At 41.1% G+C, this 23944-nt stretch overlaps 1 protein-coding gene across 1 annotated transcript; it reads right to left on the bottom strand.

Annotated features, from left to right (window-relative positions):
* Positions 1–811: 811 nt before the first annotated feature.
* On the bottom strand, positions 812–23141 carry LOC141913315 (U1 small nuclear ribonucleoprotein 70 kDa-like). Its single transcript, XM_074804810.1, has 9 exons — positions 22816–23141; positions 17380–17442; positions 16143–16197; positions 13014–13078; positions 11795–11857; positions 6808–6889; positions 3438–3539; positions 2392–2676; positions 812–1778 (listed from the first exon to the last, which is right to left on the bottom strand). The coding sequence occupies exons 1-9, from the start codon at positions 22951–22953 to the stop codon at positions 1447–1449; spliced, it is 1185 nt and encodes a 394-aa protein (XP_074660911.1). The 5' UTR covers positions 22954–23141; the 3' UTR covers positions 812–1446.
* Between the last annotated feature and the right edge of the window lie 803 nt (positions 23142–23944).

The raw sequence follows: 23944 nt of genomic DNA, 5'->3' as shown, positions 1-23944 counted from the left end.
AATTAAAACTAATGAAACATATCTATTTTTCAGAGGATCAATTCTTTAAATAATAAATCATCCAGATGAATGAAATTATGGAAGTTTTGAAAGTTTGTTGGTTATAAGGGCATCCTTCTTAGTCAAAAGTCAAGCATGGGCAGTTTTACATATTAGTTCACAGAAATTCCGCTAGGGGACTGTACAGTGCTGCCACCCGGTTCAGGTGAACGCTATAATGGCAGTGGAGGAACCGACCCTGGCAGTAGAGTAATAATTAAAACTGATGAAACATATCTATTTTTCAGAGGATCAATTCTTTAAATAATGAATCATCCAGATGAATGAAATTATGGAAGTTTTGAAAGTTTGTTGGTTATAAGGGCATCCTTCTTAGTCAAAAGTCAAGCATGGGCAGTTTTACATATTAGTTCACAGAAATTCCGCTAGGGGACTGTACAGTGCTGCCACCCGGTTCAGGTGAACGCTATAATGGCAGTGGAGGAACCGACCCTGGCAGTAGAGTAATAATTAAAACTGATGAAACATATCTATTTTTCAGAGGATCAATTCTTTAAATAATGAATCTTCAGATGAATGAAATTATGGAAGTTTTGAAAGTTTGTTGGTTATGAGGGCATCCTTCTTAGTCAAAAGTTTTGAACCCAGTGAACTGCTCTTTTCATCCTCATAATGTTTCATCCTCAATTCTTGCATTATCGAAAACTGGCTGTGATTCCAGTCATTTCCTCTCACTGAACCTCCTCCGCTGAAACTGCTTTTAATCCTCAGAAACAAGTAACGCAAAACTAATATTCATCAAGTACAATATATACAAAAATTCTATTTACTCGAGATTTAATAAATACAACAGTGCATCATCTCAAAATGAATCAATAGAACCTTCAACCGTCAACCAAGAAAGGCTTGTAGATTTCTCCAGCATAATGTACGATTTGTGTTCTTTACTTAGAATGTGGCTACACACACAAAGCATGTCGATGTATATATATTGGATTTAAAAGTAACTATTTGAGATGTAATGATTGAATAGATATCAGCACATTGAGACCGATTGCTTATATTTCATCTACGAGAGAAACTCCTTCGATTCGAACACTATTTACAGCAAAACGCAATCTTCCATTAAAACACTTCAAATCTTAAGCATTCGTCATCATTAGTTTTAAAATAATTTCGTAAAAATTTGGCATTGTTATCATTACGCATACATCTAAAGTTAATCGAAATCACACGTAGGAAATTCAACAGATGTTTAACAGGAGAGTTAATGTATGTAGCTTTCGCGCACATTTTTCCAAAGTTTGTATAATACCTACCACGATGTTTTAAACGCTAGCGTATGTATGAGTAAATGCAAACCGTGAATATGTTAAAAAGGTACTTCGATTGCGGCGGACATTTCCGCCACTTGGGGAAAAAACAACCCGCGTCGACGCGAACGTTCTAATCGGACACCGGCTCGTCCGGTATTCCCCCGACGAACGGTTTCTGGTCGTTCTCCACGTATCCGTCGTCGACGCGCTCCTCTTTGATGTATGGCACGTCGAAGTCGTCGTCCCCGGCGCCGCCGTATTGATTACCGTCGTCGTAGTTATCGCGTTTGCCGCTACCGTTTCGTTGTCCGTCCGCGCCGCCGCCGTATTGATCGTCCTGTTCCTCCGATCGCGATCGTCGCTCGCGCGGTGATCGACTGCGTCTGCTGCGTTTACGATCGCGGCTTCGACTTCGCCTCGAGCGGTCGCGATCTCGTGATCTGCTTCTCCTTCGGCGGCGATCTGTTAGAAAATACAATGAAGACTCGATCAGTCAACTATAACAGGGTCTCTACCGATCAGTCCATTCCAGGATTTGAGGAGTTTTAAAGGGGTCATTCATTTATTACGTACGCATCAAGGGAGGGGGGAGGGGTCAGTGCAATTGCGTACTGTAATGCTTAATGTATATGAAAAAATGGCCGATTTTGCGTACAGAGGGGGAGGGGGGTTGAAAAATCCAAATTTTATGCGTACGTAATAAATGAATGATCCCAAAGGAGAAAATTTCAAATTTCTAAGAAGCATCTGCATCACTTTTATATTCCGATAAAAGTAGACTCCTCTTAAATCGATACTATCTCAGTAAACTACTAATTTCAGTGGTTTCGTAAGCAAATTTTTATCCTTAACATTATTTAACTTGCTTTCTAATTGGGTAACTGCCCAATTGGGTAAAGAAAATCCTGGTTCTACCCATACTTATTTAGAAGTCTACTATCTACTGTTGTTCCATTGAATTTGAATTTTGTTAATTTCTCAAGAGAGCAGTGGTGTTAAAAAGGATGGCGTTACAACGGACATTAACTTTACTTCAGAAAATTTTAAAGACTTTTAATCACGATTTCTAAAATACCTTCGCGTTCTCGACTTCTACGTCTTTCACGGTCTCTGCTACGACTTCTTCGACGTTCTCGGCTACGACTACGTTTACGCCTCATTCCTCGCTCGCCACCACCGCCGCCTCCGCCCATACCTCCTCCTCTTTCGCGCTCGCCGGGACCACCACCTCCCACCCCTCCTCCGCCGCTGTACGGCGATGGACTCCTACCACGTCCACCACCCCCGCTCATATCATCGCGTCCTGAAAATCGACTATTCACATCGGGCCCGCCCTTTCTCGTTGAACCAAGACCTCCACCTGAAAGTGACAAATATGGATTAATACACACTCATTGATTACAATGATCAGTGACAAAACTCCAGTCAGAGATGCTATGGCTTAATCTTTGACACAGGGTGGCCACATTCCTCCATTTACAAATCCGCTGAGAATGGAGAGATTTCCTGGTTTAAATTTTCACTATTAATTCATTCTTTATCACTTATTGATAAAGAAATGAGTGGTCAATAGTATATCCAGATCCCTTTCTGGCAAAATTTCTCGATTTCCCTGATTTTGCAGAGATGCTGTGTGGTTTAGCCTGTTCTCTGATGTTCCACATTTACAAATTCCCTGATTGAATCTGCGGGTGAATGGAGAGATTTGGTGGTTTAAAATGTTACAACTTATTCACTTTGTACAAGTCACGTGTTTATCAAGAAATGGGCGGCCAATAACATATCCAAACTCCCAGAGTTTTCGCTGATTTTTCCGATTCCCTGAATTTAACCGGTTTTCCAAGTCTGTGGCCACCAATGGTGAACTTCGGTTATCTGAGTTAGTCCACTATAGTCAAACTAAACAAAACCGAATGTCAGTTAGTCGGAACTATGGTCTGGAAATAGTCGACAACGGGATTGAGCGCGGTCACCGTAGTTCCGACCCATTTCCAAGATGGCAGGCGCTGAAATACGTTACGACCAAACTATAGTGCGTTCGGTTATTAGTTCTGACCACTAGTCGACTAGCTACGAAAACCGAAGTTGGCCATGACGACACAAGAACTGTCCATTACTTACCTAATCGTCTCGGACGCCATCCTTTCACTGTACGCGAACGCATTACGTCGACCAAAACACGTCTGCCATCAATTTTTTTACCGTCCGCGTGTTTATAAGCGGCTGAAACGAACATCGAATGCGAAAACGTGAACGACGATGAATAAGACATTCGTCGAAAAAAAATCAAACACATCGAACACCATGCCTATTGAAAACGCAACAGCAGATGGATGGAAGGACGAGGAACCTTACACGTGCAACTAACCAATCATCTGAAATCGATGACAATTCCTCAACCTGCTAACCAAATTTTACCAAAACTCTCTCTCGAGTGATTCGTCGATCACGAGACAACAAACTGAAGATCTAAAAACCCTAAAGGACGAAAACCCGAAACGCCATCTGCTGCGCGGTATACAAACTTTACCCGTCGGGGGTGTTACCTGTCACCCGGAAACCCTATTCGATTAACTCCAAGCATTACAAACCTTCGAAACCTACGAATATACCTTCACACTCACAATATATTTTACCTATCCTTATATCATCGATTTGCATCGGTGGCGACGCTATTATCCGCGGACGATTGCGTAACGTTTTAATACAATGGAATAGAGATGATGGCGGTGGTGATATATATATATATATATATATATCAAACAAATACGACAAAAAGTCAATAATAATCATCGAAATAGAAAAATAAACAACAAAAACGAATCAAAATCGAATGAAACTTACGCAGTAGTAACTTACGTAGTTTTGTTTTTTATAAATGACGATCGGACCAGTTTAATCACACCGCGCAGCCTCACTAACGCATCCACACGACCCCTAACTTACCTGACCTACCTGATTAAGGGTGCCATAGTAAACCATTAACAGTCGTTATGCTTATTGTTAAATGCGCATTACGACTCAATGATTCAATGGCAGGCAAGTCAAAGTAAGCATTTATAGTTCTAATGTATACTGTATATATATATACACAGGGTTTTCTGCTAATATCTAATAGGATTTTGTTTCTAAGAATTTTGATGACCGAAAATCAGAAATTGTTTTTTTTTATGACGGACGAAACAGATGAAAATTTTACTTCAATCGAACTTAAAACTAAAACGTTTATCGGTAATTTTCAAGCTATTTTCAAACAATTTCTCAGGGACTAGGATTTTTGAGTTCTATGGCGTAATTGACAACTGCAAGTCAGCCATATTTGATAATTAGTTTTTTTCAAAACATTTTTCTACGAACAGTGTGTTCATCTTAAGGAAGCCTAAATTTCTCTGTTAATTTTTTTATTCAGGGAAAAATAGCGATGACCATACTACACCTGATCTGGTATTTATACCCACCTAACATACCTACACTCACAACTCCTAAACAACAGTCCAATTTTATGACGAATCTTGTCACCCGGAAACTGTTTTACCTGAACCGAGGGTTTACACCCTTCGTTAGTTCGAGGCACTTACAACCTCGTCATTACATCAAACGCCACCCCCTCCCCCCGCCCTAACCTTAACAACATGGTACACAATACCTGAACTTCACAATCAACCCCCAAACCAACTTTTAGAGTATACACAATACCTGAACAGTTTCGAGACACCCCAATTAGTCTAGAGATCATGAACATCAACCCCTTACCACCCTTTAGAGTATAACACAATACCTGAACAGTTTCAAGACAGCCCATTTAGAGATGATACAATACCTGAACTTCAGGATCAACCCCCAAACTACCCCTTTTGAGTACACAACACAATACCTGAACAGTTTCAAGACACCTCTTTTAGAGATGATACAATACCTGAACTTCAGAATAAACCTCCAAACCACCCTTTAGAATATTATGACACTATACCTGAACAGCTTCAAGATATCCCTTTTAGTCTAGAGATGATGAACTTCAACCCCCAAACAACTCTTTAGACTAAAAACAATGAACTTTCAAGCCCAACCTCCCATAGCCATTTACGCGGTAGATATAATTACCTGAACTTTCAACCCATACTTCACCTTTCTAATACAAAATTGCAACAGCCAGCTCTTCAACACACCTTCGCCCAAATAAACCCATACTAATGTATACACCTCACCTTTATTAGGTGGTTTACCTGTCATAACCTTATAAGTTTACCGAATATCGAACCCATTCCTACACTTCAGAACTAAATTACCTTATCTCCAACTTATAAAACCTTGCTTATTTTACCTGCTTTAACAAAACCTAACCTACACAATCTGGTCTTACCCACTAATCATTTCGATACGTCTATATATGTACCTTTACGTAGGACACGATTTAAAAATCTTACCAATCCAAAATACACCTTTTAAAAAAAAAAAATTCTCTTTGTGTCATTCGTTATAAATCTTACCGACGCCATTATTACCGATTTAATTTAGTAGCAGTTTAAATGGCGTCGTTTAAAACCATCTGTTCGCACCGAAATTATTGACTCCACCAACGCGTCAACCTTATTAATACATCTTGCCGCGCGAGTTGCTCGACACAAAACGTTTCGAAACACGCCTCGTTCGCGAAACGACGTCGACGACGACAATCGTTTAGCGTAAATCAACAGTTTACGCGTGTAACACGTGTTCGTAGCGGTTGAGTACGAATATCGTTTAAACGTTCGATATAAAATCTTACGCTCGAGTCTGAAATGTTTACACGAGTCGGGCGTCGGCCATCTATAGTTTTGGCAAAAAGTTTTGGGTCTCTGTTGAGTTAGGGGCATTTCGATGAAGTCAAAGAAGCTTCAAACAGCCTTAACAGCATCTTCTGTTTGGAGTTTCTGAGGAAAACCGGGACCTTGTACCAGTCCGGGATTGGGCCATAGCATGCAAGCAGTGGAAGAGGGGTTACCCCCTTTTCGGAGGGGGCGGGGGGTTCGAGTAATCGCCTTACGTTAGTGGCTTTGAGAACATTCGTAGCATGTCGTAATTCTAGTCTTTATATGCTTAAAAAACCTCAAGCAAAATAGAGAATAATCTAGCAATTCAATGTGAAATTTTGAGGGAAATCAAATTCATAAAGGTGTTTGCTAGGTTGGTTGATCGTTCACCTATCAGAGGTTTTTTAAAACTTAAGACGAGGTACCAGCTTAAAAATGCAGGACTTAGAAGGATATAGTCGAAACGTCGAATAAACTTCTAGCTCAAGGAAACATTTCAGACTCTTGAGATCGGGATATCACATCAACATGGTTTCAACGATGGTTATCGTAAATGTTTTTTTTTTTTCGACCACGACCGATCCTCGCGTTCATAGAACGGTGTAATCGATACGCCGCGTAGAACGGCGCCACCTGCTGCGGGGCGCCGGAGGGACACTCGTGACGTCAGGTCAGAGGTCAACCTCGATTAGCATACTTACAATGCATATCACGTTCATGTTCATACTCTATAAATGCGTATCCCCGCGGTTTATTAGACAGCTTATCAGTTACCAACCGGATCTGAAATATACGCAAAAAATAGGCAAAATTTAGATTCAGTTTTCATTCAAATCAGATGTTATTACATGCATGTCGTTATAAGGAAACAATGGATCTATATCAACAGGATTACAAACGCATTGCAAATTTATATACGTAACAATTCATCGGATTTCTCCATCAAAGACCAAAAATTTCAAATAAATTAAGGACCTTGATATTCATTAAAAAATTTTTTTTACAAAATTCCCTGACTTTTTTGAAAGAAAAGATCATTCCCTGACTTTCCGCCGATATCCAGGTAAGCGCCCGGCCCCTATTACAAATGACGAATATAACAGTTATTCGTGGTTTGAAAGTAGTACGCATACTCGTCAACACTGACAAGTTCGTTGAAGCGGAACCAGTTCAACTACAACAGCCGTAAATTTGTATTTGACTTCGGATTTTCCAATAAGTGAAGTAGGTAATTAATAATAATTAAAAAAAAAGAATGGATTTCGACGCCATATATCAATTTTTCAGTATCGGGTACAAAGACGAATAAACCATTTCTCTGACAATACGCACACCAGCGGATAACTGGAAATTGGACTCGGCTGCACATCTGTTGAAAACATTACTTTTATTATTATTGTGTTGCGATTCTTGGAAAACGCGAGCGCGCGGGGGGGGGGGGGGGGGGCATCGAAGTACATACACTGTTCTCCACAAGCCCCCCTTGTCATTTTTACATCCGTCCTACTCCGAAAACCAACCACCCCTTAGAAATATCCACTATCCAGTGACCAATTAAATAAGTGAATGCATAAAAGCAGTCCCTTTTAGATCCCAGCATATAGATATCAAAATCCCTGGGCCGAATTCCACAATTACGAGTTAGAAAAGAGAGTTAACTCAAGAGTTGAAATCATTTCATTTTCGATGAGTTAACTCCCGAGTCACATTCAACTCATAACTGCGGACCTGGATCCTGTTTTGTTACGAGCAGGTTACATCAGGTTTGCGAGTGACATACCTAATAAGGTCAAAAATTTAAAAAAAATCAATCATGAACGAATGCATTATCAGCATATGGAGAACACGATGAATACAGTAAGCCTTCAAGCCCACACACGCGTACACACCCGACATTCACATTATCAATTATAACCGGACCCACACACATACACACATTCTCTACGGTTACCTCTCACGCGCGCGTACGTATACACGAAATCAATAATCAATAAACCACCGAGCACTTATCGATAATATTCGATTATCCGATATTTCTCGTCGGGAGCAGACGCGGCGAATGAACACGTATCGCGGGTAAACATTCGTTAAATTGAACGCTTTTAAGTCACTCGCGGCGTTAATGAAATTTGACGGCGGCGGCGACGACGACCGGTGTCGATCAGCCTCCACCACCGAGGCGGGTTTCATCACCGGCGGCGACGACCGGTGTCGATCAGCCTCCGCCACCGAGGCGGGATTCATCACCGCTCGCTCTGTACTAACATCTGCGTAAACGGTTCTTAGACAGGCCCCTAAAGACACGAAAAATGTTCCCCGACTTTTCAAGAAAAGACTCAGGGGCTGTAGTTGCTGAAAAGTTGGTGAAGAGACAATTAAAAGTTCATTGTTCCTATGGTATTTATCTTTACCCAAATTTTCAGCAACTGGCCCTTGAATTGTATGATTTTTTGAACAGGAAAATATAAATTCAGAATCCGACTTGCTGTTTCCCTGGCTTGATCTCCTAGGAATCCGATCAATTAACAGAATATTCAATAAATGAAAACTCCCTGATTTCTAGATTAAAGCGGGTACCCTGAGTGTGCCATGATTTTCCCTGATCTGTAAAGAACTGTACGGAGCCAAAAAAAAAAAATCCATCAAATAACCAAAACCGTTCAAGTTTTCAGCCGCGTAGAAAATATCGCTGAAATCGTCGCGTTTACGAAATGAACTCTTTTCACTTCGGCGCCGCATTTTCTCGATTCGCCTTTGAATCGGTTAATCTACGACGACGGCTGCATTCGGATGCTTAATTTCAATTTAAAACCGAAGCCGTCAGAACCGCGTATGTAACGCATGCATCGTCGACGACGTGTGGCAGAAAACGAACGTATATAAAAATCTAACCGCCTGTATGCGGCATCGTCGTCGTCGTCGTCGGCCGAAGAGCTGCTGATGATTCAACGAATGCGCGAGAAGCTCATGAAAAGATTTCTCGAGAGACCGATCTCATCGGCTGCGTACAACAGAGACACATTATGATAGCTGCGTTCGTTTGTCGGTCGATGCCAGTGCCTGCCTGTATGTATGTATGTATGTATGTATGCGTATTAACTGTGGGATCTGTAATTAATGACGTGTGATACCGGAATGTACCAGCAGCAGCAGCAGCAGCCGCCGTGAGACGCCGGGATCAGTATCAGCAATAGAATTTAATGATCATGATACACATCGCAATCACGAAACATTTCAGCTGCCGCCCCGTAATTACAGTATCAGGGTTCTATGAGTACTCTATTAGGGTTCTTTCACCCAATGTGCCAAGTAATTACACTATCGGACTACAATAGTCTTTCGTGACTTTATCTCCCCCACTACAACAACTGTATCAGGGTTCTACCAGTACTGTATCAGTATTCAGGGTTTTATTACACAGCATACAAAGCATCTTCTGTATCAGGGCTTTATCACCCCACATACAGAGTATCTACTGTATCAGGGCTTTATCAAACTGCATACAGAGTGTCTACTGTATCAGGGCTTTATCACCCCACATACAGAGTATCTACTGTATCAGGGCTTTATCAAACTGCATACAGAGTGTCTACTGTATCAGGGCTTTATCACCCCACATACAGAGTATCTACTGTATCAGGGCTTTATCAAACTGCATACAGAGTATCTACTGTATCAGGGCTTTATCACCACACATACAGAGTATCTACTGTATCAGGGCTTTATCACCACACATACAGAGTATCTACTGTATCAGGGCTTTATCAAACTGCATACAGAGTATCTACTGTATCAGGGCTTTATCACCACACATACAGAGTATCTACTGTATCAGGGCTTTATCACCCCACATACAGAATATCTACTGTATCAGGGCTTTATCAAACTGCATACAGAGTGTCTACTGTATCAGGGCTTTATCAAACTGCATACAGAGTATCTACTGTATCAGGGCTTTATCACGCCGCATACTGAGTATCTTCTGTATCAGGGTTTTATCACCCAACATACAGAGTATCTACTGTATCAGGGCTTTATCAAACTGCATACAGAGTATCTACTGTATCAGGGCTTTATCACCCCACATACAGAGTATCTACTGTATCAGGGTTTTATCACCCAACATACAGAGTATCTACTGTATCAGGGCTTTATCAAACTGCAGAGTATCTGCTGTATCACGGTTTTATCAAACTGCAGAGTATCTGCTGTATCAGGGTTTTATCAAATTGCATACAGAGTATCTACTGTATCTATCAGTACTACTAAATATATAAAGCTCTAATATACCGAATCGGACTTCTAACAAGTATCAGGATTCTACCACCCAGTCCAGGGAACAGAGAATCAACTATCAAATCTATATCCTCCCGTAAATAAAGGATCTAAGTTCAATTGCTTAAATGGCTAAATATCAGAAATTCTATAGTTTTTAACTAATTTATAGCATTCCCAATTTATCTCATCAAATGATGAGAATCATAATCAATGTGATTTCTGTCATTTCTGATTATAAAATACGAATAATCAAAAGAAAACCCACGTTTCAAACATTGTTACTAATAACTACAAGTCTAAGTGAAGGCTGTTTACATTTATAAGTAATAGTAATATACCAGGAGAAAACAGAAAAAATATATCCTTGTCCTAAAAACAGTTCACTGACTAAAGTGGATACTGATGTAAACATTAGTTCTATCCTGGATTTGTTAATGCAAGTTTTTTTCAACTTTTAAAAATACCTGGTTCGTAGTCATAGTAATTTTCTTTAACGAGGTATCAATTTTCATTATAGCCTTATAGGGAAAAACCATACGCGCACACATGCATAAAAAAATGAAACCACGATATCGATTAATCCAGATCAAACAAACTTAAATCAGTTGAAGGAGGAGTTTAATAATGATTGAAGTGTTTCTTGATTTGCCGATTGATAGCGCCGACCGCGCGCGTATCAACTATTAGCGGTTTATCAAGTGGTTTACTGTGCCTGGAGTTTACTACATACAAGATCATCGCGTTGAATACGAGTATGTGAAAAAGCCAGGGTTCGCGGCGTTATCGCTGCTGCAACTACTGCCATTGAGAGAACCTCGCTGTAAGATACAGAGGCGGTTTCCAATCAAATACGTATTAAATCTTTCCTACGTTAACCGTATTCATACATATACACCGTCCCTACAGATCAGTCATTCCCGGATAGAAGGAATTTCGAGGAAAAAGTTTTTTCGAATTTCAGCATCGCTTTCACATCCCGATTACAGTAGACTCAAACTAAACCGGTACTGTTTATCTCGGTACTGGTTTTGTAAGCAAATTTTCAGCCGTTGAATAACCTGAACTAGGTTTCTAATTCCATAACCCCCTAATTGGGTAAAGAAAATATCCTGGTCCCAACTGTACCGATTTAGACGTTAGTCTACTGTAGTTTTCTTTGAAGACTTTGCTCAAATTAAAGGAGTTTCAAGAATCTTAAAAAGCACTCTCTGTTCAGAAGACGTTTTTAACGAATCAAGGAATTGTACCGACCCTGATATATATATATATATATATATATGTGAAGCGGAACTAAAGATAATTCCGCGTAGAAATAAAGTATGTTAAGTTCAGCGATGAAAACGCCGTTCAGTAATAAATAACGCGCACAGACTCGTGTCGGCGATCTATCTCCGAATATTCCCCTCTTACCATGCGTATCGGGCCGTAGACTTCGAATTCTCGACGAAGCTTCGATTCGCTCGTGTCAAAATTCTGAAAAAAAAAAAAAAATCGAATGTAAATTGTACATTTTTTTCATCCGATAAACTGACAACCCGTGATTTAGGATTTGGGCGGTATAAGAAGTACAGGATTGGCCGTATACAGGGTGCCGCCACTTTCTGCCAATTTACACATCAATTGAGATTTCCCTGATTTTATTACACAAAATTCCTGGATGTATCAAAAGAAATTTTTAAGTTTCTAAGTCTTAAATTTTACAATTCGTTCATTTTTCATTGAATCACGTACTGATCAAGATAAGAAACACGTGGTCAATAATATTATTCGAATTCCCTGAGTTTTCCAGGTCAGTGGCGCCACCCTGGTATACAAAGGGTGCTTTAATCTCTACTTGTTCCAAGACCAAATACAAACATTCCGTCGCCAGAAAATAATTGGGCGTTAGGCGAGGTTTATCGGAGTGGTGTTTGACTGTACAACTAAAATCACATGAAAAACTCGAATCCGAACTCGGAAACTCGTCTCTCGAATAAACTGACTTTGAACTATTCGAATTAGATTCTAAAAATATAAGTTATGTACGATGGAGAACTGAGAAGAAGTGACGACGAGTTGAACAGATTTTATTCAACATATCACATCTTCGTTTTTTAGCTCTCCGATCGAGTATCTACTCTGCCTGGGGTTTACTACAAACAAGATCATTATCGAGACTCGAGCATGCGAAAAATCCAGGCTTTTATAACGATTAACGAACGAATTAGGCGTTCATCGAAATCATCACGAAAAGAACGACCGAATATGACATTTCAAAGATTTCAGGTACCAAACTCAGTGCATATAATTGAAGAAAGATTTGATTTTCATCCGATGTAGGCTGGCAGCCCCCTCCACCAATTTACAAATCTTTCATAGCTTTCCCTGATTTGTGTTTACAAAAACTTCCCCAATCGGAGAAATTTCTCGGTTTAAAATGTTACAATCTATACATTTTTTCATGAACCATGTAGTGTTAAGAAACATGTGGTCAAAAACATCATCCAAATTCCACAATTTTTACAGGTTTTTATCAAGATTCGTAAAATTCCCCGAGTTTTCACTGACTTTTTCTAGATTTTCCCCGGTTCCCCGAGTTGTTCAGGTCAGTGGCCACCCTGTATAAGAATCCCGCGGGCCATCGACTTACGATTCTCGCGATGAAAAGAGTCTTGTACGGGTCGGATGTCGCATTTATATCGGTCGCCGGGTCCCCTGAAAATATCGAGAGAAAAAAAACAATATATATACGTATACGGAAATTAACAGATAACTGATACATACAGCGGATTATAGACATGCGCGGCCATACAATTAAATATATCCGCAACGGAATCCGATAAAAGCTATTATTCGCAAATATTTCAGCTATTAATTGCTTCTAACACGCAGCCATCGTCGCAATAAGGCCTCGTCGGGCTAACGCATATACGGGTTAAAGCTTTTAACAGTTTTGTATTATCTCGATGTAGACCGGGCAATGTATCTGCTGCATAGAGCGACGAGGAAAGCATCATTTTCTCTAAACACCGCGTACGATATGAACGAGAAATTTCCCGAACTGAAAAAGCGAGTTTTCGCGACGTCGATATTTTTGCAAAAATAAATCTTTAAAGGCGACGTTAAAAATATATCGAACTCCACCTGGAGCCATCGAACTAAAAAAAAGGGATGGCTCCGAATGCCATGATTTCAATATGCCACCGCCAATTGGATACATGTGACAATATCGCCTCACTTTTTCGTCACACAACTGTTATATCAAAACGTTTATATCTTTAACTCGATCTCGATGAAGAATCTTCAAATCGATACAAAATTTGACTAAAACGCGCGACTTATCAACACAAAACTTGTACGATAAAACCTGCTTTATTTTGTGTCAGTTCTACCGTACCAGAACATCACAAAATATCATTTTAAATACTTAATTAAGTTTTGCATCACGTGCGAACCACCAAATATATCCACACACGACGTTTCGACACGCATTTATAGTCATTTTTGAGTGATCTGAATTTTGTAGAAATTTAAACTGTGTAGAATAGTGACGAACAGTAAGAGGTTTTGAGGTAGTTCAGGGGCCGGTTCCGTAGAGAGGGCTTAGACTTAAGACCAATCTAAGCCAATCTTAGTTCTGAAGCCAATCTAACAACTTAAGACCACTTTTGGTTATAAGTCTCGACTATGGAACTGGCCCCAGATACTTAGAATCAGGCTTAATAGTGTGAATTGGGAGCATTTCTGTTTTAAGTTTCTCAAATAGAGTTACACGACGAAATTTCGAGCTCGATTTCTCGAAATGTCATCGCCACCGTCGTTAAACAAAACTCCTTTGTATTCGATCGAAAAAAAAGGCGAGCGCGCGTTATCGTGACTAACCCAGTCCCGATACATATATGCGCGTCGAGTATGTAAAATGTAGTATGGATAATAACGATGAATCCATCCTTTAAAATCTATAAATACATATATATATATATATATATATCAATATTGGTTGAAGCTCTATTGATTAAGGGTTTACATATGAACACACATACGGAAGAGGGAGATACACAGATACGATCGAGAAGACACCCATTGTAAACGGTGATCAATAGGATGGATGCGATGATGATGATGACGACGACGATGATGTACACCTAGATATATACCTGTAACTCATCCTCGTCCGCCGGTGTATCGCGTCAACTAGCGTCGATTTCTGAAGACGGAACGCGATTATTTTTCGACCACCGCCGAACGTTAAACGTTTAACCGCCATAACAAATACGGCCACCAGGCGGCTAAGGACTTTTTCGCGTTGTTTTCCGTGCAATTGAAACGTTATTTCAGGTCATCACCGGATGAATCTTTTGGAATGATCGCAAACGCGTGTTAATATTCAACCAGTGAAACAAATATGGCAACCAGGCAGCTATGGACTTTTTTCTGTCGTTTCGAAAGGAAGTGAAATGTTTATCTTAGTTCTTCCGATTGTTTGGAATGATCATTAACAGTGGTTGATATTTGACTTTCGTAACAAATATGGCAACCAGGCAGCTATGGACTTTTTTCTGTTGTTTTTGCGTCATTTCCTTTGCAGTGCAACCGAAACGATATCTTCGTTCTTCACCCGACAATGATTCTTTGGAATGATCATAACTGGGTGTTGACATAAGACCGCTAAAACAAATATGGCAACCAGGCAGCTACGAAATTTTTTCTGCTGTTTGTCTGTTGTTTAGAGTGCAAGTGAAACGCTATCTTCGTTCTTCGCCTGATAACGAAATCTCCGCAACGACTATTGAAACAAATATGGCAACCAGGCAGCTAGGAACTTTTATCTGATATTTCGAACCAAAGTATTACTACGACGACTTCAAGGTCGACGGTTATTAGAAGAGAAGGAAATCGGATTAATAAGCCGCGTAAAAAGGTAATAAATTTTGACGAAAAGATGCGCCAGACTATTGAGAAAAGAATCGCATGTTTTAAGATAACATTTTGTCTGCGTTTTGCAATTCGAAATATTTAGAAAGGGAATCATTCGCACGCAATGCTTGAAATTCTGACGATACGCAATATGTTCAGATTAATATAACAAACAGGACAAGCCAACATAACAAACATGTTTTCCATTGTTATAACACAAAATTCCCTGAGAGAATCATAGAAATTTCTAGGCTACAATCTATTCATATTTCATGAATCATGTCGAAAACATTATCAAAATTCCCCGGGTTTTTCAGGTTTTTCGTGAAAGATTTGTCAAATTTCTTGAGTTTCCATGTTTTTTCAATAGAAAATTTATCAAATTCCTGAGTTTTCCAGATTTTTTGATGCAAAATTTGTCAAATTCTTTGAGTTTCCAGGTTTTTCCCCCAAAATTTGTCAAATTGCCTGAGTTTTTCAGGTCGACGGCGGCCACCTTGTATAACAGGCAGTTTCCGAATAGCTAGCTGACTGCTTTCCCACCCCCAGACTTAGAATCGACGAAATTCAAACCGGACACGATAGATGATGATGCAACAAGTGTTACACGTTCATAGCTCAGCCTCTCTTCCTCTCACTCGCTGCATCATCATCATCATCATCATCATCTACCCTTCGAATTCGAACGAGGAGGAGCGAACATCGAAGTATGTTCGCAACGAGAAGAAAATGACACCTGTTCGACGTTAGAATAAACAAAATAGATTATTAATAAACAGAGCAACAAGAGAGTGAACCGAGGCTCGAACGAACGAACGAACGAACGCTCCAGCGTCTTCCAAACAGAATATACTATACTTACATAACGCTAAGTCTTGCTCTAGTTTATACGCGATTTGTTCCGCTCGTTCTCGACGCTGCGAAAATAAACAACGAGAGAGGTTCATTAAGTCGATACGCATACGAGAAACAGTCGAATTCTCGATTAGAAAAAAAAGAAAAAAAAAGGGTCGCAAAGTTTCCACCGCGGGGTCCCTATACGGACCGGTTATTCATCAGTAGTAAAGTAGATCGCTATTAATGACCATGATTCAATGACTTTAGAAGCAATTTAATGACTTTCAAGGCCTTGAATTGACCGATTCCCATTTCATGACTTTCAATGACCGCTATGAACCCTGTTCCTGGATATTAGGAGTTTTTAAGGAGAAAATTTCAAATTTCACGGAAGTGTCCGCATCACTTCATATCCCTGATTATAGACTCCTGAATCGGTACTGTTTATCTCGGTAAACCATTGATTCAGTGACCCAGCGACTATCCTATATATTACCTAAACTAGGTTTCTAATTTGATAACTGCCTAATTGGGTAAAGAAAATATCCTGGTCCCAACTGTACCGATTTAGGTGAAGTCTAATGTACAGCCTACAAACTAGACAATTTCTAATTGACTATTTCTCAAATTTGAGGACGTTTTGGCTCCAATTAAAGGCGTTTCAAGCACCTTCAAAGGCACTTTCTGCTTAGAAGTTTTTTTAGGATTTAAGGAATCGTAGGGACCCCCGTATTTCAACGCGCAGTTCGTCCATTAGTCGCGGTTCAAGTCAGAAAATCAAGTCGTTTCTTCGAGGCAAAACTAAATACGACTTATCAAAAATCAATTGCCGCGTGTTTGACTGTAATTAACCTAGTTATCAATTTTTTCTCTCCGACCGTACAACGCGTACGGCGTCATGTTTCATTTCAAACACTAAAGAAGGAACCGCCTTTCCAGAAAAAAAGAAAAAATCAATGGCGACAAGTGGGAAACATACATTAACACAAGCTGGTGTCAGCAACCAGGCGGAAAGATCAAAAACACTTTTTTCCAGCTTCTGTAGAATTTTTATCACCAATCGACGGGACGATTCTTAGAACGTTACCCGCGAAATAATAATTAAAAAAAAAAAAATTAAACCCCCCAAAGACATGACGACTACAGCTGAAGTGCAACGTATGCGTTTATCGACAACTATTGATTAGTTCTATTTTCGAATCTATTGCGTCAAATCGGCGAAAAAAAAAGATAAGAGAAGTATAATTTTTTTTTTTGGTCACCTTTCTTTCTTTCCTTTCGTCTCTAGTTTCGACGCGTGTCGGGGGAGGCGTGTCCTTCGGGTCCTGCAAATAGCGAAACAGAAATGTAAAAAATCATTTTTTTTTAGGAAAGTCCGTCGACGACAACCGGCAGCAGATTGACGTCGATCTCAGTTTGCTCAAGAGTTAAATTTAAGCAAAAAACCCGTAAATTATCTGACACGACAATAAAACGGCTACATAATCGTCGCTCATGAATCTATTCATCCGACGATGAAATTTACTCAAAACCGTGAAGCCGTCAGAATAAATCATTCGGATTTTGCTCATTCATTCGTTGATAAATAATTAGAATCGTAATTCTCGGGACGTCGTCGAGTAGGTATCAATCACCCGACGATTCTATCTCAGAATTCTGCAGATCGCGATGAGAAAATACCCAGATCCCCCCCCCCGAACTCCTTGCGGGGAAATTTAAAAAATAAATTCCCTGATTTCCCGATGCAGGGAAGTTTAGATACAAAATCCCCTGATGCACGGTAACCCGGTCATCGACAGCATGTACTTTAAGGACAACTTCACCTGCATTACCCCCCCCCCTCCCCCTCCCCCAGCTGCCACTATAGGGGGAAACAAGTATAAATATCTTTGCACCATATAATTCAACCCACGCGCAATGCAACAACGCTTTCATCGCAATACCCTATGACCCCGGCCTGACATCGGGGGCCATTCCCGATAAAGAATAGTAAAACTAATAGTTTTCGTAGGCGGTGGAGGAAAAGTTTCAGCATAATTACCTGCACGCCACAAATCGAGCGTACCGATTCTATTCTAGCCGTTTTGCGTTTGAGTTTTAACTAGTTCTCGGGGGGTTTATTGAGCCATTTTTAGATCCGACACTTTATCGCCGAGTTCGTCTAAAGTTACACATGTTGGTGAAGGTATAGCGGGGAGCAGCTCTCTCGCTCGCCGAAGAAGAATGTTCTACCTTCGTAATACACACACACACATACACATAGATACATACGTACGCGCGTGTTGCACAATACGCAGGAATATACACGCAGGGTTTCAGTACCGACGACCGAACGTGCTACTAGCATCAGTATAAAAGTCTATTAAACGAAAAAGTCGATATAGATATAGGTAAAGAACGGAAGGATCGCCGAGCGCGATGATTAGAGCTCGAGGTTCGAAAAAGATAACCGTCGCCGCGGGCAAAAATCGATCGAACTAACCGAAACGCACGAGGAACGCCACCACCAAGACTTCGACGTATATACATATATTATAAAACAGCGATCATTCTCTTTTAGGTGGACGGGAAAATCCGATTCGCCGCGGGAAGAACGACGTTCAGCCGCGGGTGCTCGAAAACCGGAAACGCCACGAGCGCGCGGATCTATCGACAGTGAAGACTATCCAATGAACGGAGAGATATATCGACGGCCATTTTGCGCGACGTGGATTTATAGGCGATGACGTTGTCGTCCGTTCCGCGCGCGTTCCACGGTCGATTATAAGAAGATTCATATCATCCAAGATGGCCGCCGGTGTCGTAGCTACGAAACAAACGATGCCGTATATTTGTAGCCACGAATTCGGGTGAAGGGACGTTCGATGTCGCGAGTTGCCGGCCGGTGAACGCCGAACGAACGTACGAACCGAGAGAGCTAACACGCCCCCCGGTGGCGACATGTATCGCAAATTGTTGAATCGCAAATCGAAGAGCCCGACACCGCAGGAGGGCGAAACGAACCGCGTCGACGCGACGCAAGACGACAAACCGACCGAGTCGTTCGACCTGTCGCCGGTGAAACGCGACGACGGCGGCGCGTCCGAGCCGCTGCTGTCGGCGCCGACGACAGACGACGGAGATACTTTAAAACGCGACTCGAAACGAAAATCGAAATCGACGTCGCCGAAAAGTTCGACCGAGCAAATGACGTCGGACGCGGACGAAACCACGGCGACGACGACGAAATCTCAGCGCAGGTAAGAATTAACGATTACAACAACCACAAATATATCAACACAGCTAGAATAGACTGTTAGAAATATTACAACGTAGAGACCTTCACTTAGTTAACGACTAGCTAAATCTGTGTTTCGCACTAAGCAGGGATGGATCTGGGAATTTTGAATATGGGGGGGGGGGGGGGGACAAAACATCTAAACGGCCAAGTTCTATACGTATTTGACACACGTGGCAGACGTTAAGTCTCTTTACGGGGTCTTTTTTTAAATGGATCACTTCCTAGAGTGATTAGAGAGATCGATTAGAGAACACAGCCAGCAATCATTTGCCACTGTATGCATAACTCACTGAAGCCAGGTAGTGAAAATGTTATCTCAAATGTAAGGGGGGAACGATGTGGAACCCTGCTATCCGGGATACTACTATTCATATTGCTTTAACCCATCTTGAAAATCAATATTCCATAATCAATGCTGAGTTTTCCAGGTCAGTGGCCACCGTGCCAATGAACACATGCAAACATGACTTGATCCCGTTTGGAGATCAATGAGTATACAACACCCACACTCTCGACATATAGACATTAATTCTAAAACTATATCGATCTGGATTTTAAAACAGATGTTGATATTTCTGACGGAGAAAGTTCATCCCCATTAAAATTCAGCGTTATGATCGCTTTTCAATGAAAATTTCTGGGATAATCACAATATAGATCTTGGGAAAGAGAGAGTCTGGTTCTGCATACTATAGCCGCAATCACACGAAGATGATTCGGCCCCGTCCAAACTGGCACGGATCAGGCTCGAGCCAAATTTGGCTTGTGCCTAATTAGAGAACGCGTTCACACGTAAACAAACCACTCACTCGAAACTAAACAATGCTCATACTAAAGTGAAGTGGAATCATTTCGAGAACCAGTTGCAATCAATTGTCCCGTGCTAATATTTGGCTCGGACTTGGTCCAACGTTTTCGGTCGGGCCATGTGAACAGTCGTTCTGGGCCAAAAATGCTTACATGTGATCGCGGCTTATTTTGTAAAACTACCCCATAAAATCGCTACCGGGATAAATCGTACATAATGAATGACTAAGTTCAACAGGAACTATATATAGATCAGGGAAGCAGAAATTCCCTTAACTTAAGAGTCCATGACTAAAACATAATCAGGGTGGCGACTTTCTGCCCATATAAGAATTATAAATTCTTTTTGAGCTTTTCACGTGATTACACAAAATTCCCCGAGTGAATCAGAGAAATTTCAAGGTTTTGAATCTAACAATCAATTCATTCTTCACAAATTGAAATTCATGCAAGCGCGGTGGAAATTAAGGCATCCATTACAGCACAGGGTCTGTACGAAATTTTTTCCAACCCCCACGGCCAAATTCCCCGATCTCCTTAGGGTTTATCCCATCTTCATAACCAGCGCGACATTTTCAACGCGTTCAATTTCTATTAAATACTGACGATAAAATTTAAATCAAAATCCCAGCCGAATCGGAATCAATCGGATCAGATCGCGCAAACACGCGCCGTCGCGCAAAAACCAATGCGTCGCAATGTCGGATAACTAAACAGTTTTAGGAGCCGATACGCGCACTGTTCAGTCTACATTAACACTAATAAAATATTTATGCTAGTACATAATTGGTTGCACCTTGCATTGATGCAATTACCAATAGAATTTGAATATGCAAATCGAGTATCTACTAAATAGTATCACTATTATATTGTGTATTGTGACACACACGCACACTCCGAGCTCTCTCTCCTCGCGCGCGTACATATATACACACATACTGTTGTCCTCGCACTACTGGCGGCAGATGGGCTGGCTGCAATCATCATTCCGTGGATCATCCTCGCGATGAACGGAATATAAACCGTCGAACGAACGCGTAGCGATCTCTCTCTCTGTCGACCGACCGACCGACCGACCGAATCACGCGCGAATTCGGGGACAATCGATCGGCGCGCTGGATGTAACTATCGGAACGATCGGGTTCTATTGTCATCGTTAATAACCGCAACACGCGCGGGGGACATTGATTATTTCTACGAGTACGAACGTTTTAGCGCCAGCGCGCGTCTATTCAATTGTTTTAGTTTTTAAAACGTTAACCGTTCGTACGAACTGGTGATATTTACGTCGACGCGCGACATAATAATAATAATGACACGGATTAAAAATGACCGCGGTGAAAACGATCGCCGTTTAATAACGTTGTCGTCGTCGTCGTAACCGTGTGAAATACGCTGACGATGTCTCATGCAGCCCCGGATTGATTTATTCCTCAAGTCGAGTCCGCCATCTGGAGGCTACAATCGAACGCACGACGACTACGACGACACGAGCTGCTGGCTGAATGCACACGAACAGGTCGGCTTAGTCGAAACTCACCAGCGACGTACAATAGACACTACAACACGACTAGCAGCGACGAGTCACACACACCAAAACTCTCGCGCGCCAGACTACCGGCCGTCATCGCGAGAAACATTTTGAAATCAGACAATACACATTGAACCGGCGATTGATTTTAATCCTTTAGAGCAGCTGTTTTTGATCCGAACCTATCACGAAACACAGCTGGACTAAGCGCGCTTGTCTTTGCGTTTGATTTCGCGCAAACGACCGTTTTGCGCGGCGGAGAGAGAGCGCGCGTTGTAGGCTTCACTACTATATCTCTCTCTCGAGTGCCGAGAATATACATATATAGCTAATGATTTAAACAGCTACTATAGGGCTCCGCATTTAGTGTAGGCGTAGTTTTTTTTTTAGAAATTTCAAAAATGTAAAAAAAACGAAAAAAATTTCATAGAGAGAAGAATTCTATCTGATCAAAATTTCACCTCGCGCAAATAAATTGATGATCGTTTGTCGCGCAAATCAATCAAGCTAATTTTACGGATCTAGCTACTAACAATCAGAGAGAGAGAGAGAGAGAGAGAGAGAGAGAGATACTGGAACTACCCGTATATGATATATAATGGCATCAGCGATAGTATCGACCATTCTCGACAATAATTTGTAAGTTGACAACCGCTAAAAATCTTACAATTTTACTCTATATATATCTTTATAATATCTACATCTCTCTAACCGGGAATAAAAACCTATATTCATATATATATATTTCGTATTTGCGTGTCGAGCACTTTTCAAAAATCGCTTCTCATTTTCTCATTTCATTATCCGTCCATGTTTTTGAAATCGGAAAAAAACGTTGCGCTTTTTCCTTTACTTACAAAATCAATCTTAATCGATTTTCTCGTCTAATTTTTACTACATCTATATAACAACACCGGACTTTAATATGGCTTGATATTTATATATTCTATCGTTTTTACACCCCACCGCCACACCGCCCCCGGCAGCAGGTCCCTTCTTCTCCGGCTCTCTTCTCGTCCAACCCAAAGCATGACAAGTTACAAACGAATAAAATAAAGACAAGCAGTAGGGTGACATTACCTCGAATTGTCCCAGGAAAGTAGCCACGCCGGTGTACGGACGCAATTCCGCCGAAATTTTCTCGATGGGCGGTAGGTGAGGAATAGGGTCTCTAGGCGCGAACAGTGCCAGTAGATTGGGTGGTAGATATTGTGTCATTTTTATTGTCTAGCCGTATCTTCACGAGGTGTTAGTGCACGATTTTAATCAGTAATCACTTCAACGGTTCGATACGAGTCGGTTTGCGATCACGGTCCGACCACGAACGGTTGTTTCTCGACGATTTTCCACGCAAAACTAGCTCTAAACTAAGAAGCCATAGCCAACACACGCTATAAACTGAACTACCAATTAACTGCTCACCCCTTACCGCAGTCCGTCGTTAATTCATACGGCTCTCCGTACATTCCGTGCAAGGTGCGCGCTGACGGACTGTATGAAGCCGGGTAAGCTCAGCTAGTATACCGCCAGTATACTGTATCCTTGCGCGCCAATAAGCGCCGCACAATTTGCGTCGCTGTTTTTTCCTCGAAATCAACCGGTTAAATCTACGATAGATTTCCTGTTTTTAACGAATTAATAATCGTCGGTATCGTTTATCGCGAATTTCGAAAGCAACCGGGAATCTTATACGCGGTTTATATCGCGACCGATTAGCGCCTGATCACCGCTATTCTGGCGGTGTTGGTGGCTATGAACGCGCTACTTCTCTACTGGCACCACTACACATTACAGTACACACACTCCAGCTATAGCTAGAGCCATGAAGATTTGATGATAGCTCGAGTTAGAATGGCTGTCAGTGTCATCGGATGACCTGTTTCGATGGTGAAAGCGCCTTTCAAGTTATTAATATGTTCGTATTGTCGACACGTTAATACTAATAATATCATAAACGATGATGCTTCATCGGCAACAGCAGCAGCAGCAACAGGGATGTGAGTTATTTATTACGATCTATGATTAGATGTGGTGTTTTACTACTATATCTAGTATAGTACTGATGTTGTCATTACTAGAGAGAGCTGTAGCCTAGAGATACGTTAGTTTTATTTAGGCACACGTTGCGTCGATATAGCGCGTTCTACGTCCAAAATTGTCACGATCACTACTCTGTACTGTCTTATAAAACGGCTCTGCACACACCCCT

This window comes from Tubulanus polymorphus, chromosome 11, assembly GCF_964204645.1.
Source record: "Tubulanus polymorphus chromosome 11, tnTubPoly1.2, whole genome shotgun sequence".
Classification (NCBI taxonomy): domain Eukaryota; kingdom Metazoa; phylum Nemertea; class Palaeonemertea; order Tubulaniformes; family Tubulanidae; genus Tubulanus; species Tubulanus polymorphus.
Note: the sequence above shows the minus strand (reverse complement) of the source record. Positions and strands in the feature narration are given on the sequence as shown.

Bases quoted from the DNA above. Each gene is read 5' to 3' on its own strand.
- LOC141913315 (XM_074804810.1), bottom strand. From the start codon at position 22,953: ATGACACAATATCTACCACCCAATCTACTGGCACTGTTCGCGCCTAGA. The intron at 3,540-6,807 runs GTAAGTATGCTA...TGTTCGTTTCAG, and splicing joins ACATGAACGTGATATGCATT to CCGCTTATAAACACGCGGAC. The intron at 2,677-3,437 runs GTAAGTAATGGA...TGTCACTTTCAG, and splicing joins ATGGCGTCCGAGACGATTAG to GTGGAGGTCTTGGTTCAACG.